The 12215-nt window shown below is 34.8% G+C and overlaps 1 protein-coding gene across 1 annotated transcript in view; it reads right to left on the reverse strand.

Moving 5' to 3' along the window:
- Positions 1-4757: 4757 nt before the first annotated feature.
- Positions 4758-12215, reverse strand: part of LOC128990738 (phenylalanine--tRNA ligase beta subunit) — a 32773-nt gene continuing 25315 nt past the window's right edge. Inside the window, exons 8-13 of the mRNA XM_054413284.1 lie at positions 10437-10612; positions 8218-8422; positions 7388-7468; positions 5910-6120; positions 5121-5273; positions 4758-4957 (exon numbers count right to left, since the gene is read on the reverse strand). Of these exons, the coding sequence (XP_054269259.1) occupies positions 4806-4957; positions 5121-5273; positions 5910-6120; positions 7388-7468; positions 8218-8422; positions 10437-10612 (978 nt within the window). The 3' untranslated portion in view covers positions 4758-4805. The remainder of the gene's footprint in view (positions 4958-5120; positions 5274-5909; positions 6121-7387; positions 7469-8217; positions 8423-10436; positions 10613-12215) is intronic.

The following is a 12215-nucleotide window of genomic DNA, read 5'->3' on the forward strand; positions in this document are numbered from 1 at the left end:
CATCCCATAACTTCGAGTACTTTTAATTCTGATTTATCTGAATTCCCATAACAATATATTATATTTTAATTCTGAGCTATCGAAATCCCAAGTTATCAGAAACCCACCCGTTGTTACAACCCTACTTGCGATTATGCCACTTCAAAGGCCACGGCCTGGAGTTAAAGGGGGCCGTGATTTAAAGTGTATGATAAAAGTGGAGTCAATATTTTCATAGCCTAGTAACCAAGCTTTCGTATCCTTAAAAATTACAGAAGTACCACTAGATGCCTCCAAACTTAACAGTCAATACAACACTACTTGCGATGTTGCCACTTCGAATGCCGGAGTTAAAGGTGGCCCTGCCTCAGCAATGCTGTTGCTGTTAAGCTTAAACGTACGATTTAAGCGTTCTTGAAAATTATAAATTAGTAGGTACATTATTTTGGAGTTGGTTATTTTATTTTATTTTACATTCCAACGGACAGCTCCATTTTGATACTAAACAAACATAATTTAGGTAGGCCTTAGTATTTACAGTATCAGTATTTTTAGTTTTGCCGGAAACCTTTATGCTCGGGGTTATGCATTTTAGTATTTTAATGTACTGGCCTTTATTTAAACTTGGAATTATGAATATCATCCATTACAACATAATTATTTATTAATCAGGTCTGAGTTGGTCATCAGCTTGGATTGTAGAATGTAGAACCTTTTATGATACTTAAGTACTTTTAATCTATGCCTACAGCCCCTGGCACAGCAGTTAAGTTTGAAAGTTTCATGAGAACAAGAGAAACCAACCCAGTCACACTCAAAACAAAGTACATTGGTTTCCGTTCCGGTCCGGATAACTTATGTTTCAATTGAAAACGAAACGAACGAAAGCGTCTCTCTCATCAACCTTCTCGTTCTCGTTTGTATTTTGTAAATTAAATTGTAAGTAAGTTAGGAAATAACAAAAACTTTGGTTGACAACTACACAGTCTACTACTAAGTACTTAGTCTGGTTTTAATTATTTCTCATAATTTATCATAAAAATCCCAGAACTACTTGACTATAATTAATTAATTAAGTACTATCATCCTATCATACTATAGTGAAGATATAGGTCTAAGTCAAGTTTGATATTTATACCTCCAACATTTATTTTTAAAAGCCCAGGTTAGCAACATGTCAACTGGTGAAAATTCATCAGAGTTCCACAACTGTATTTTGAAAAGGTTGTCAGAGAATTTTTCTAAGCTAGATGAGATGAATGCTCAAATATTGAAACTAAGAGCCAAAGATGGACTTCTTCTCAAGGATCAAGCTAAATTTTACTGTCCAGATAGTGTTGAAGTGTTCATATGTGAGATTGAAGAGAGTAGGCCTACTCAAGATGGACCTCAACATCCAGATTGCCTAATGAAATTAAATATGATTCAAAAGCTTTGTGAAGTGCCCCCACTGGCTCCAAAATCACCAAATGGGGAGGAAAATAACTGAATAGAAGATATTCAAGGAGGAAAATGTCAGTCTAAGAGTTTTTTTTTAGCAGGACAACTTGCAGCAGTTTACTTAAAGTTAACAAGTAATTTTAAAGCTTGTTGTGACTTATTAAGGTTAGCCTTAAAGTAAGTAATGCTTTAACATTGTGTAAGTTAACTGTATGTATGCCTAATTAATAAAGAATCCTTTTTTCTGGTCAGGTCTTGTGTTTTAACTAGGCTAACTTAGGTGTAAACAATTTAGGTAGGCTTAGGGCCTACTTACACAGTCAGGCTATAACTTAGGTCTAGCTTACAGTACCTGTCATGTTTACGCTAAATAGGCTTAGTGTCTAGCCAGTTCCAAAAGAATTTATACTGAAGAATAGCCTAGGCTTGAGTAGTAATGTTTCAAAGTTAGGCCTAACTTAAGTTATGTATTGTAACCTGTTATTTGTTAAACATATTCTTGACTGAATTTATGCTTCAAGGAAGGGTTTTCTGTAAGTTAACTAACTTATTCCATGCTAGCCTACTTGGTCCTGACCAAAAATTTTGTTTGCCCTTGCATGGCAACTTTACTTAAGTTAATTCTCCCTTTCATTATTAATTAAGTTACTAATTGGCCTAAGTTACTGCCTTTTATTTTGAAAGTTTTTAAACTATATGTAAATTAAGATGGATATCTAAGTAGTTTGAGAAATGTCTTAACTTTAAGTGTATTTTACTTATACGGTAGGACCCTAAGTTGAATTTTAATTTACTTAGACCCACATGTACCTAAATTAGGTAGGCTGTTTGCAATAAGTAATTAAATGAGTAGGTCAACCACAGTCTATAAAAATTATGGGCTTGTTTTTAGTAGGTCCTAACCAGTATACATTTTCAAAACTTAACAATTTACTAAGGTTAAAACATTTTACTTCCCTTAGTTAAAAAGTAGACATTGTAAAAATAACAAGTATACCGCTATGAATAACAGAAGAACTGCTACAAGTCATAAGATTTACGAACTGGGTTTATGCGGTTTGGAACAAGTAGGCCTATCGATTTGTACCTCCAACTTAAGTTTATGTGTATGTGTATTATCCAATTAAGTTTGTAAATTTGTGTATTAACTTAAGCCATTAATCCAAAAAATAGGCCTACTTAAAATAATAAATCTGAAATAAGGTTTTAGCCTTTGTAATGAATTTGTAAATGAAACTAATAAGATAAGTTAAGTTTTTTTTTCTAATAAAAAATTATACTATCAAATCTCACGTTCTTAACCTAACTGGAGCATAATTCAGTTTGAATGAGTTGTTAAGTTAACTTAATTTGTTTCAAAACTGTGCTGTGAATCATTGTTTTGGATAGAAAGGCAACTAGGTGTGTTTAAAAAAATTTTGAATGATGAGTACAACCATAGATAAAACATACTTCCTTAGTAGATTTCTCATCCTTATGGAACAGCTGAAGACAATTTTATTGTTAGTTCATGTACGGTTTATGTAGAGGTCGTGTTTTGTTTACAATTTGTTTCCCGTTATTACAGCCATTTAAAACCTCGTTTAACCAAATAATACGATCTAATCATAAACAATAACTTGTCCCCTAGTTATATAACCAAACAGTAAAGCACAAATTAAGAAATTAACCCTAAAATAATGGAAACAAAGTTTCATCGACACTAGCGCCGTCACGTAGGCCTACATGAACTAGACACGAAAAACATGCTTCAAAATTTACAATGGGATGAGAAGTCTACTTGTGTTGGTTAGTCTATGGTACAACAAACAGTGATGAGTCCAAACAGTGGTGGCTGCTGAGGCCAGCTGCACACTGATTTGACAAAACGTTTTGTCAAAAGACGTCGGAAGCAAGTGGCCTACCATGCAGTTAAATGGAAGCATCACACACTGATTCTCCTGCAGTTGGTGTCCTTCTTCTGGATTCCTGTTGACAGTAAATTGAGTAGGTAATGAAACGTATCAATTTTAATTATACAATATTTATAAAATTTGGCAGCATCAGCTCGTAACTCCACAATGAATCCCCCAATCTTTTGTTTTTGATTAATGGAATGAGCCCAATGCGCCCTTCCTTTGTTTAGTTTTGAAAGTTGTATAACGTTCCACAACATAATTGCTACGTCCACTTCCTCATCCATTGTTATTAACACCACACAATCTCTGGCTTTTCACAACACTGGTCTACGGGTGACTGGATTAGTTTACCCTCCAGTTTTTGTCTTTTGTCTGAGACCACTGCACACCAATGCGACATTTTTGTTTTCCGAAAAGACGTCATCCTACAAAACGATTTCTCAAAAAACGGTTTTACACATTTTTACATTTTTTACAAAACGTTTTGTCTGACCATTATGCGGTCAGCCTGATCATTTAGTTGGAAGAAAAGCCGGTCTTGGATGGTCGCAAACCAGCATGATCAGACCATGGGAACGGTGTTTAATGGTTTGATGGGGTAAAAATGGGGTTTAATAATTTTTTTCCCTTAAAAAATTTATCGAGCTCAAAAAAAATTATTTAGTATATCAAAGTGTTGTAGGGTTATTGGTTACGTAGAAAATTAAAAAATTCCCCCAAGGTGTGACGTTCTGTGCGACACCTTTCCTAATGCTGGCTCTGGTTGGGAGGTTCACTGCTAGGGAAAAATAAATGATTTACAACAATCTGTACTAAAAAAATATGGATAGGCTACTCATGTCCCATAGGCTACTCTATAAAAATAAAAAATAAACTAATTAGGTATTAAATTATTAATTAATTATAACAGTATAAGCGTAAATATATGTTTTAAGTGTTATAAGACGTTTCTCTTATTTACTTTCCGTATTATATTACATCCAACAGCAATTAATTGTAAAAAATAAGATAGCATTGGTGGTGGTGATGGAGGATTCTAATAAGCATGCACGTCCTGCTCCCCACTCTAAATGGTTCGATCCTTAACACTTGATAATACTGTTCCTTTTAAACAGAGAATGGCACAATTTATTTATTAGGCCAACTGCAATTCATGTTCAATTTTTTTAAGAAAGAATGTTTTAATATACCAATTTTTACAATAATTTTACACATAAAATATTGAAGAAAGGTCTGCGGGTGAGGAACCAATGATGCTGGCGACATTTCCCTTTTGTATGGCCATGGCATATAATGTATGTTCAAATTTGTTTAGCACATAAAAAAAATAAACAACGTTTTCACAATAACATATAACTAAAAGAACCCTAAAACAAAAAACAGAAAAAACTAAACTGAATTCTCCATTGAGTACACAGGATTTTGGGAAATTAGAAAAGAGTTCATTAACAAATCTGTACAAAGTTATATTTCTCCAGTCAACATTTATCAGACAAAAGGCTCAATATTGATCTCGAGTGCAGCAGCAGGCAGTGTGAGATCAAACTTGGTGGTCACGTCTGGATGGACAACTCCCATCACTCCGATCACACTGCCTCGAAGAACTATCTGCGCACATCTCTGAGGGAAGTATGTGCTGTCTGTAAATAAAACATCAAATTATTGGTTTGACTTTAATGTAGATCCAAACTTGTTTATTTGCTGGGTCTTTGCCTCAAGCTGCACCTAGGTAAGATTACATTTATTTGTGTATTTAGCTTGTGGGTAAAATGTTATAACCATTGAACAGTTACGTATTCAGACCTTCATGAGCACGAAGACAGTATCCCGTGTCTGGATCAAACGGAATGTTGAGAAGCTGCATGAAGCGGTCGAGCAGTCCATGGATAACTTCAAATCCTGGCGATTTGTTGTAGTTCACTGCACAGAAGTGACGTTCATTGCGGGCTCCCACTTCTAAAACATAAATCAAATAACGATTAACCTAACATATAAACTAAATCAGTATCCATTGAGGAAAATGGCTTATTTCTGGTATTTAAAATCCTTAACTTGTTACACAAATTTAGGATTGTTGTTTAATAATACCCTTATGTTTGAAAAGTTTGAGTAAGTGCCAAAGTAGTATCAAGTTAGGACTCCATGGTTACTAACACTAAACGAGGAGAACGTCCGTGTCATGGACTGAAACTTGGCACTTAGTAATAAATTACTGTCTGTGAAAAGCAGTTGTATCCCTAGATGACCTAGTTTGTACTGTTTCCAAGTAGTCTCACTCATGGCTTTAAACCTACACAGTTTACAGTAATAAGTAGGCTAAAAATCCTTAAAGATCAGGAGGTACTCAAACAAGGAAGTAGTTGTAAAAATCTGTTATAAAAACATAAAGTAGCCTGTAACCTCATTAATTACTCTGTACTGCTTTATTAATTGCAAGTTGGTAATGGCAATTGAGGTAATTAATCTTGCCAAACAGGTCATTATCCAATCTGATACTTTCTCATAACCTAAACTTTCCACTTCAACTAAGAACTGTAAATGCTTTATATAACAAAAGATATATTGATAGTATCTAGTAAAACAGAACGAGACCTGCTTCCGGGTCTTTGAGGACGACGTCAGATATCTCAAACAGTCTCAATGGTAGAGGCATGTTTTTGTTGGCAGCGACTGTCTTGAACAGACCTGGGAGTAGTGTAGTACGGGCAACTTGAAACTCCAGTGTTTTTGGGTTGGAAATGTGAACTGCAGGAAGACTCTCTATCAGTTTGCCGACCTTACTGGATATGTCATCCTTTGAACACTAAACAAAGTAAAAACTTACAACTTAATATATTTCATTCCAACTCAAAACACCTTCATTAGGATGAAAATTTTGTCAGTGAAGGTAAAATTTGCTGAACTTTCAATTCAATATTTATTGAGTAAAAGGTTTTTTGTTTCTTGTGCCATGATGGACTCTCCCACATTCTGACAAGCCTGATATCCCAAAAGAATTCTTATAACGTAGTTCCTCGTTCTTAAGTTTATTTATTTATTTTGACGGCAAACACAATTTTTACAATAAATTTTACATTGTGATACATGCGACAAGATGCTTTTTTACATGTTGTTAAATATTGTGCAGATGTTACATCAACAACCTTAAACAAAAGTTAAGTTAGATCAGGGGTACAGTTTTGTAATCTTCTCCTTAAGGTTAAGACTATTGGACATTCAAAATAACTGAGCTGTAATCAATGTATGGGTTCAAGAAATGTACTTTTTATGTAAATTTAAAACGTCTGACCATAGAATAACCAACTCAAGTAGACGTCTCATCCCATTGCATATTTTGAAGCTTGTTTTTTGTGTCTAATTCATGTAGACACTGGGTGTTAGTGTCAAAAAATTTTGTTTCTAATATTTTAGGGTTAATTTCATGATTTGTGCTCAACTGTTTCATTCATTATAATTAGGCGACAAGTTATTGTTTATGATTATTTTATATTGTTTTATTGGGATAAACAAGGTTTTAAATTACTAAAATAACAAGAAACAAATTGTAAACAAAACACTACAGTGCACCGGATGGAACTAACAATAAAATCTTCAGTCTTCAGCTGATCCATAAGGATAGGAAATCTACTAAGGGAGTATGTTTTATCTATGGACTTAGTATCAATTATTTGGATGACATTAAAAAATAAGAAGTCGGTACGTACTTGAGACCATATACATTTACACCCCTGTCCCTATTAACAGCCTTTTTAGTGGTTTTCACTAATTCGGTACTGCCTAAATATTGCATTAGTAAGTGTCTACTGTAACTTTTTTGTATCTTTATCTGCTGCAAACATCAGGTATTCAATAAAAGTCACGCTTTTTCAAAAACTCTGGGTCTAGGGGATCTCATACATAGCCTCCTAATTTTCTTACATTAATGAATTTCCATTGTCTATCCCCAATACTCGTCTTTCTACACACAGTAGGTACTAATGTAATGTTTTACTATGTTATGTTTAAGGGTTAAGATCCCCTTAACCCTCCATTTATTAAGGATCCCCTTAATAAATGAGTAATATATTCACCAATGAGAAAGTAAGAGCCTCAGTGAAGCCAGCCTGAGCTATCTGTTCCCTCATCTGTTCTGTCAGCTTGTTGAGAGGTACCTGAAATCAGGAAAATAGCAGTTAATTGCAGCTTCATTATTACAAATTGATTCAAGTCAGGACTTTAAACTAAACAAAAATTCCTAACGCTACAAAACGAAATAAGATTCAATTAGTCTAAACATTTTTTAGCCGAGTCTTAAAATTGTTGTAAGACCGTGCTTCTATTGTGCAAGGAGGTGCACTGTACTGAGCTGGCCTGAAGTAAGAAAACTCAGCATCAAGCATAACCCTTGGTATATCAAGCAACAAGTCCTGCCTAATTTTGCGCTCTCATGGGCGATCTCGCTTTCAGTTTTACTTTTGAGTACTGTGGTGCCTCAGTGACCATTGTTTTGTGAACGATACAGGCAACCTGCTTATCACAGCTCGCCAGGACGGATATTGTATATATGTCATCCTATGGTGACTTGTGATATGATTATATTTTTTAGGGTTGTATTATTGTATGTGGACCTTAGGGAGCAATTCTATAGCCTGTGTAGTATTGTGATCTGTTCCTGTGTTAAACTGTATCAAAAACCGAGGCAGTAAATCAAGATAGGGAAAATTAGTGATTTGACCAACTTCAACTTGATATTTGCTGGGAGCAGTGTTCTAAACCTGTTAAGCACTTTTAGTTTCCAACTTGTTTGCTTATCTGTTTGACATCGTTAACTGAAAAAGTCAGCTGTGAGTCAATAGTCAAACCAAGAATATTCAAGCTTTTGAAAATCAACAGATCTGAATTAAGTGTCACTTGAACTTACCTGGTAACCAATTGTGCTAGTCTTGGGCACTGTTTTGAGGATGTTGTTGTAGCCAAATGCAATGGCAGCATCTTCGTAGATGTCGACTGGATGGAAGATGTCGTGTCGGGAGGGAGGCACCTCGACCACGATCTCTCCTCCCATCGTCACACGAGACTTGAGGCACATCTTGCTCAGCAGCGATGCCAAGTGGTCTGAGGACTCACTACAAAATAATTAAATCCTTACCATAAACGGTATCAGCAAACTGACACATACTTTCTCCCATAAGCTTGTAAACAACCTTTATCTTGGGTAAGTGGTGGGTGTAACTGTGATATTCTATAGGGATGAATTACAAAAGTTGCAATAACTTTTGAACCGTAATTGTTACAGCAATGGGGGTTGCACTATTTTTGTTTGGAATTATAAGGGCCATAACAAAATAATTTTAATCAAAACCTTTTCCCCCCAAAATTCTATATTTTTTTATGGGTAGTAACTAGTAACATAAGTTTCCATAACTTTTGAACCATAACTTTGACGGAAATGGGATCTGTACCATTTTATTCAAAATTTTAAGGACCATTACATACTAATTTTAATCTAAACCGGCCTTTTTTTTTATTAAAACCCAAGTTATTATTTTAATGGGGTTTTTATAGGAAAATAACACAAGTTAAAATAACTTTGGAACCATAATTTTTATGTAAATGGAATTTGTACCATTTTATTCAGAATTTAAAGGACTATAGGTACAAAATGTTTATCAAAATCGTTGGGCCGTTTTTGAGAAAATCAAATTTTTTAATTATTTCATGAGTTTTATGGGAAAATCACCATTAAAAAAATGATAGAAAAAAACGCCTGGAGATATAATGGATTAGTACCTACATACAAAATTTCATCAAAATCGGACGACAGGTGTGGTCTGTAGCTCTGTACACATCCACACACACAGACATCACTTCGAAAACCACTTTTTTGGGTTCAGGCGGACCCAAAACAGATATATCTACTCAAAACTAAAACTCGAAAATTTTGAAAAAACCAATACTTTCTCCATCAAATCAAATCCCCTTGAATTTATTTTACCATTTATCACATGTTATTGCCAACCTCAATAAGAACTAAGAAGTCAACCTTGATAACAAGTCTTATTTAATAATCCCCATGGTAGTCTTGTTATCGAGGTTCTTCCTATCTATGTATATGGGGAGACAACATTTTTATACATCTGGTTATAATGGGCTACAAATGGTGTGTATTCACAGTGTGCTAATGAGCAGTCTGAAGTAGAGTCACCTTTTGTAAAGTAACACTGGCCACAATTCTCTGGCATCCATCATGGCGGCTTTTTCATAAAAAAAAACTAGCATAGGTACTAGAAAAAAACTTGTAATTTTTGGAGCGTTCTATTGTTTTTATGATAAGCAGTACCGGTAACCCTCCAACAGCAATGAGACAACCATTGTGCAAAAGACTGCAACTGGTACAGTTGGCCATTCGACTTATTAGGACAATCTATAGATATTTTTCCATTTCACAATGGGTTAACCCATGAGCTTTAAATTTACTCACTTAGCTTTACTTCTTATTTAGCTTTAAACTTGTCAAGTATAATTTTTACTTTCCTCAACATTTTATTCATTACAACTATTCAGAAACAAACAAAACATTAAAGCTTTTTTGGTAAAGATGGCTTTAACCCAGGGTTTTGTAATGTATAGTATTTAACGGCTTACCTTACTGACGGAAATTGAAGAAAATACACATTCTAGTCTGTGGTTATGGTCGCACTAAATCACTACTGAATTATAATTTACAAATTAATCTAGGGTTATTATTTGAGGTTTAGGATAGGGGTGTTCTCTGGATTTGGTCATTTACCTGTTAGGTGATCTTAACTCTGAGGAGTTGCTAGTTGGGGGAAGGGATTTATTGACTTTATTATGGAAGCAGCTATTGAAATCGTTGTTGTCGCAAGTGGCTGCATGGTTAGCTACAAGTTTGTATTTAAATTTATTTTTCCCATCTTGCTTGTGCCCATTCATCCTAGTACCTATGCTGTTAGTAGTTAGGCTTACATATTGAGCGGGACACATTTTGCATTGCAATTAGTAAATCACACAATCATACCACAAAACAGTAGGCTTTTGTAAATATAGATTCATTTGTATTGAATAAATCAAAACAAGTTAAAATACTAATACACAAGGTGGGTGCAACAAATAACTCACTTTATGCCAAGATATTTGTTGATTTTCTTGGCCGACACTTGCTCCTTGCGGTAAGATAGTGTTGGGTACTTCAACACTTTTTTGTCTGGCCGCTCCACTTCCACCACCTCTACTTGGTAAGGCTCAGTGCAATACTGGGAGAAGGCACACACCAAGGTGTCCAGCACTACTATAGCCTGGCCAAATAAATCATATAACCCTCGTAATTTATTCTCAACAATAATCCAATGGTGAAATATTTTAAAACTAAATCCATAACACAGTATAGTCATGACTGAACACTATCTTTTAACGAGTATTTAGTTTAAAATGGTTTACTGTACCTGCATATAGTAATCCTTTGTTACTTTTTTGGTAACTAGTTTCGGTTCTTTTGAACCACGCCTCAAGCTGATCAGGCCTTAAGGTGTTAGGTGATCTCTTTATTTGAAGGTCGTCAACAGAGTCCAATAAATAAAACAAACACAAGACCCGATAACATATTAATAAATCAACAGAATAAATATACGGTTACAAAAGACACAAAGGAACATTGATAAAAACAAACATGACCAGGCTAAAGTAAAGTCCAGACTGGTGGTCAAGGTGATCTATTGACCGCCAGTCTAAACCTAATATAATTCCGGTCAGGTTCATGTTTCATGGTTCATGTCAATGTTTCTTCATGTTTTTATAACCACTCTACCTATGTTTTTGTGTCTCGTTCGTCTTTGTATGTGTTTTATTTATTGAACTCTGTTAATAACCTTCGAATGATGTGATCACCTGACACCTTGAGGACTGAGGATGATTTAGAAGAACCAAAACTAGTTGCCAAAATAGCTCCAAAGGATTAATATATGCAGGTATCGTAAACCATTTTAAGTATAATACAGTAATCTGGAGGCTGAACAACTCTTTGAAAACAAAACAAGTACCTATTTAGGTTTGCTACAAGGAAGGACATTTTTTTTCTTGACATTAATAGTAGAGTATGAAATAAATAGATTTGATCAATACCAAAACCTTCCATAAACAAGCAAAATACAGTAGTTTACTAAAAAATTGTATTTACCTTTTGTCTACAGCTCAATAAGTTGTAACTTCCGTTACGGCAGTTTCGGCATTAACATACCATCATCAGACGTCTTCGGCTGAAGTAGCGTCGTCACAGTAGAAACACATAACACGAACACGAACACATTTTACAAATACAAATATACAAAAATAAAACTAACAGGCCTGTCGCACACTTGTTACCGGTTGACATGATCAATCCGATGGGTTCGGCATCTAGCTCTGATCATGTCAACCGGTAACAAGTGTGCGACAGGCCTGTTAGTTTTATTTTTGTATATTTGTATTTGTAAAATGTGTTCGTGTTATGTGTTTCTACTGTGACGACGCTGCTTCAGCCGAAGACGTCTGATGATGGCACGTTAATGCCGAAACGGCCGTAACGGAAGTTACAACTTATTGAGCTGTAGACAAAAGGTAAATACAATTTTTTAGTTACATCACAGCTCAGGGGCTAAAAATATGGACAGTAGTTTACTTTTCCTCCACAAAAATAACATGAGATTTTTTAATGCAGGCTCAAGTTTTTGGAATTTTCTCCTGTAACCTTAACCGACAATGCTTAAATATACAGACTTATTTGTTTTTAAGCTTTATATGATAGCTGTAATAGAAATATGGACATTTTTCATTCATAAAAATTGAAAAAAAATATTTAAAACTTTTAAAAATATTTAGATCTTGCTAGTTCGTGGTTTCAGGTCACATACCTGATCAAGTTTT

The sequence above is a fragment of the Macrosteles quadrilineatus genome, unplaced genomic scaffold (assembly GCF_028750875.1).
Source record: "Macrosteles quadrilineatus isolate MER2022 unplaced genomic scaffold, UCM_ALF_1.0 Scaffold_3__2_contigs__length_128488019, whole genome shotgun sequence".
NCBI lineage: Eukaryota > Metazoa > Arthropoda > Insecta > Hemiptera > Cicadellidae > Macrosteles > Macrosteles quadrilineatus.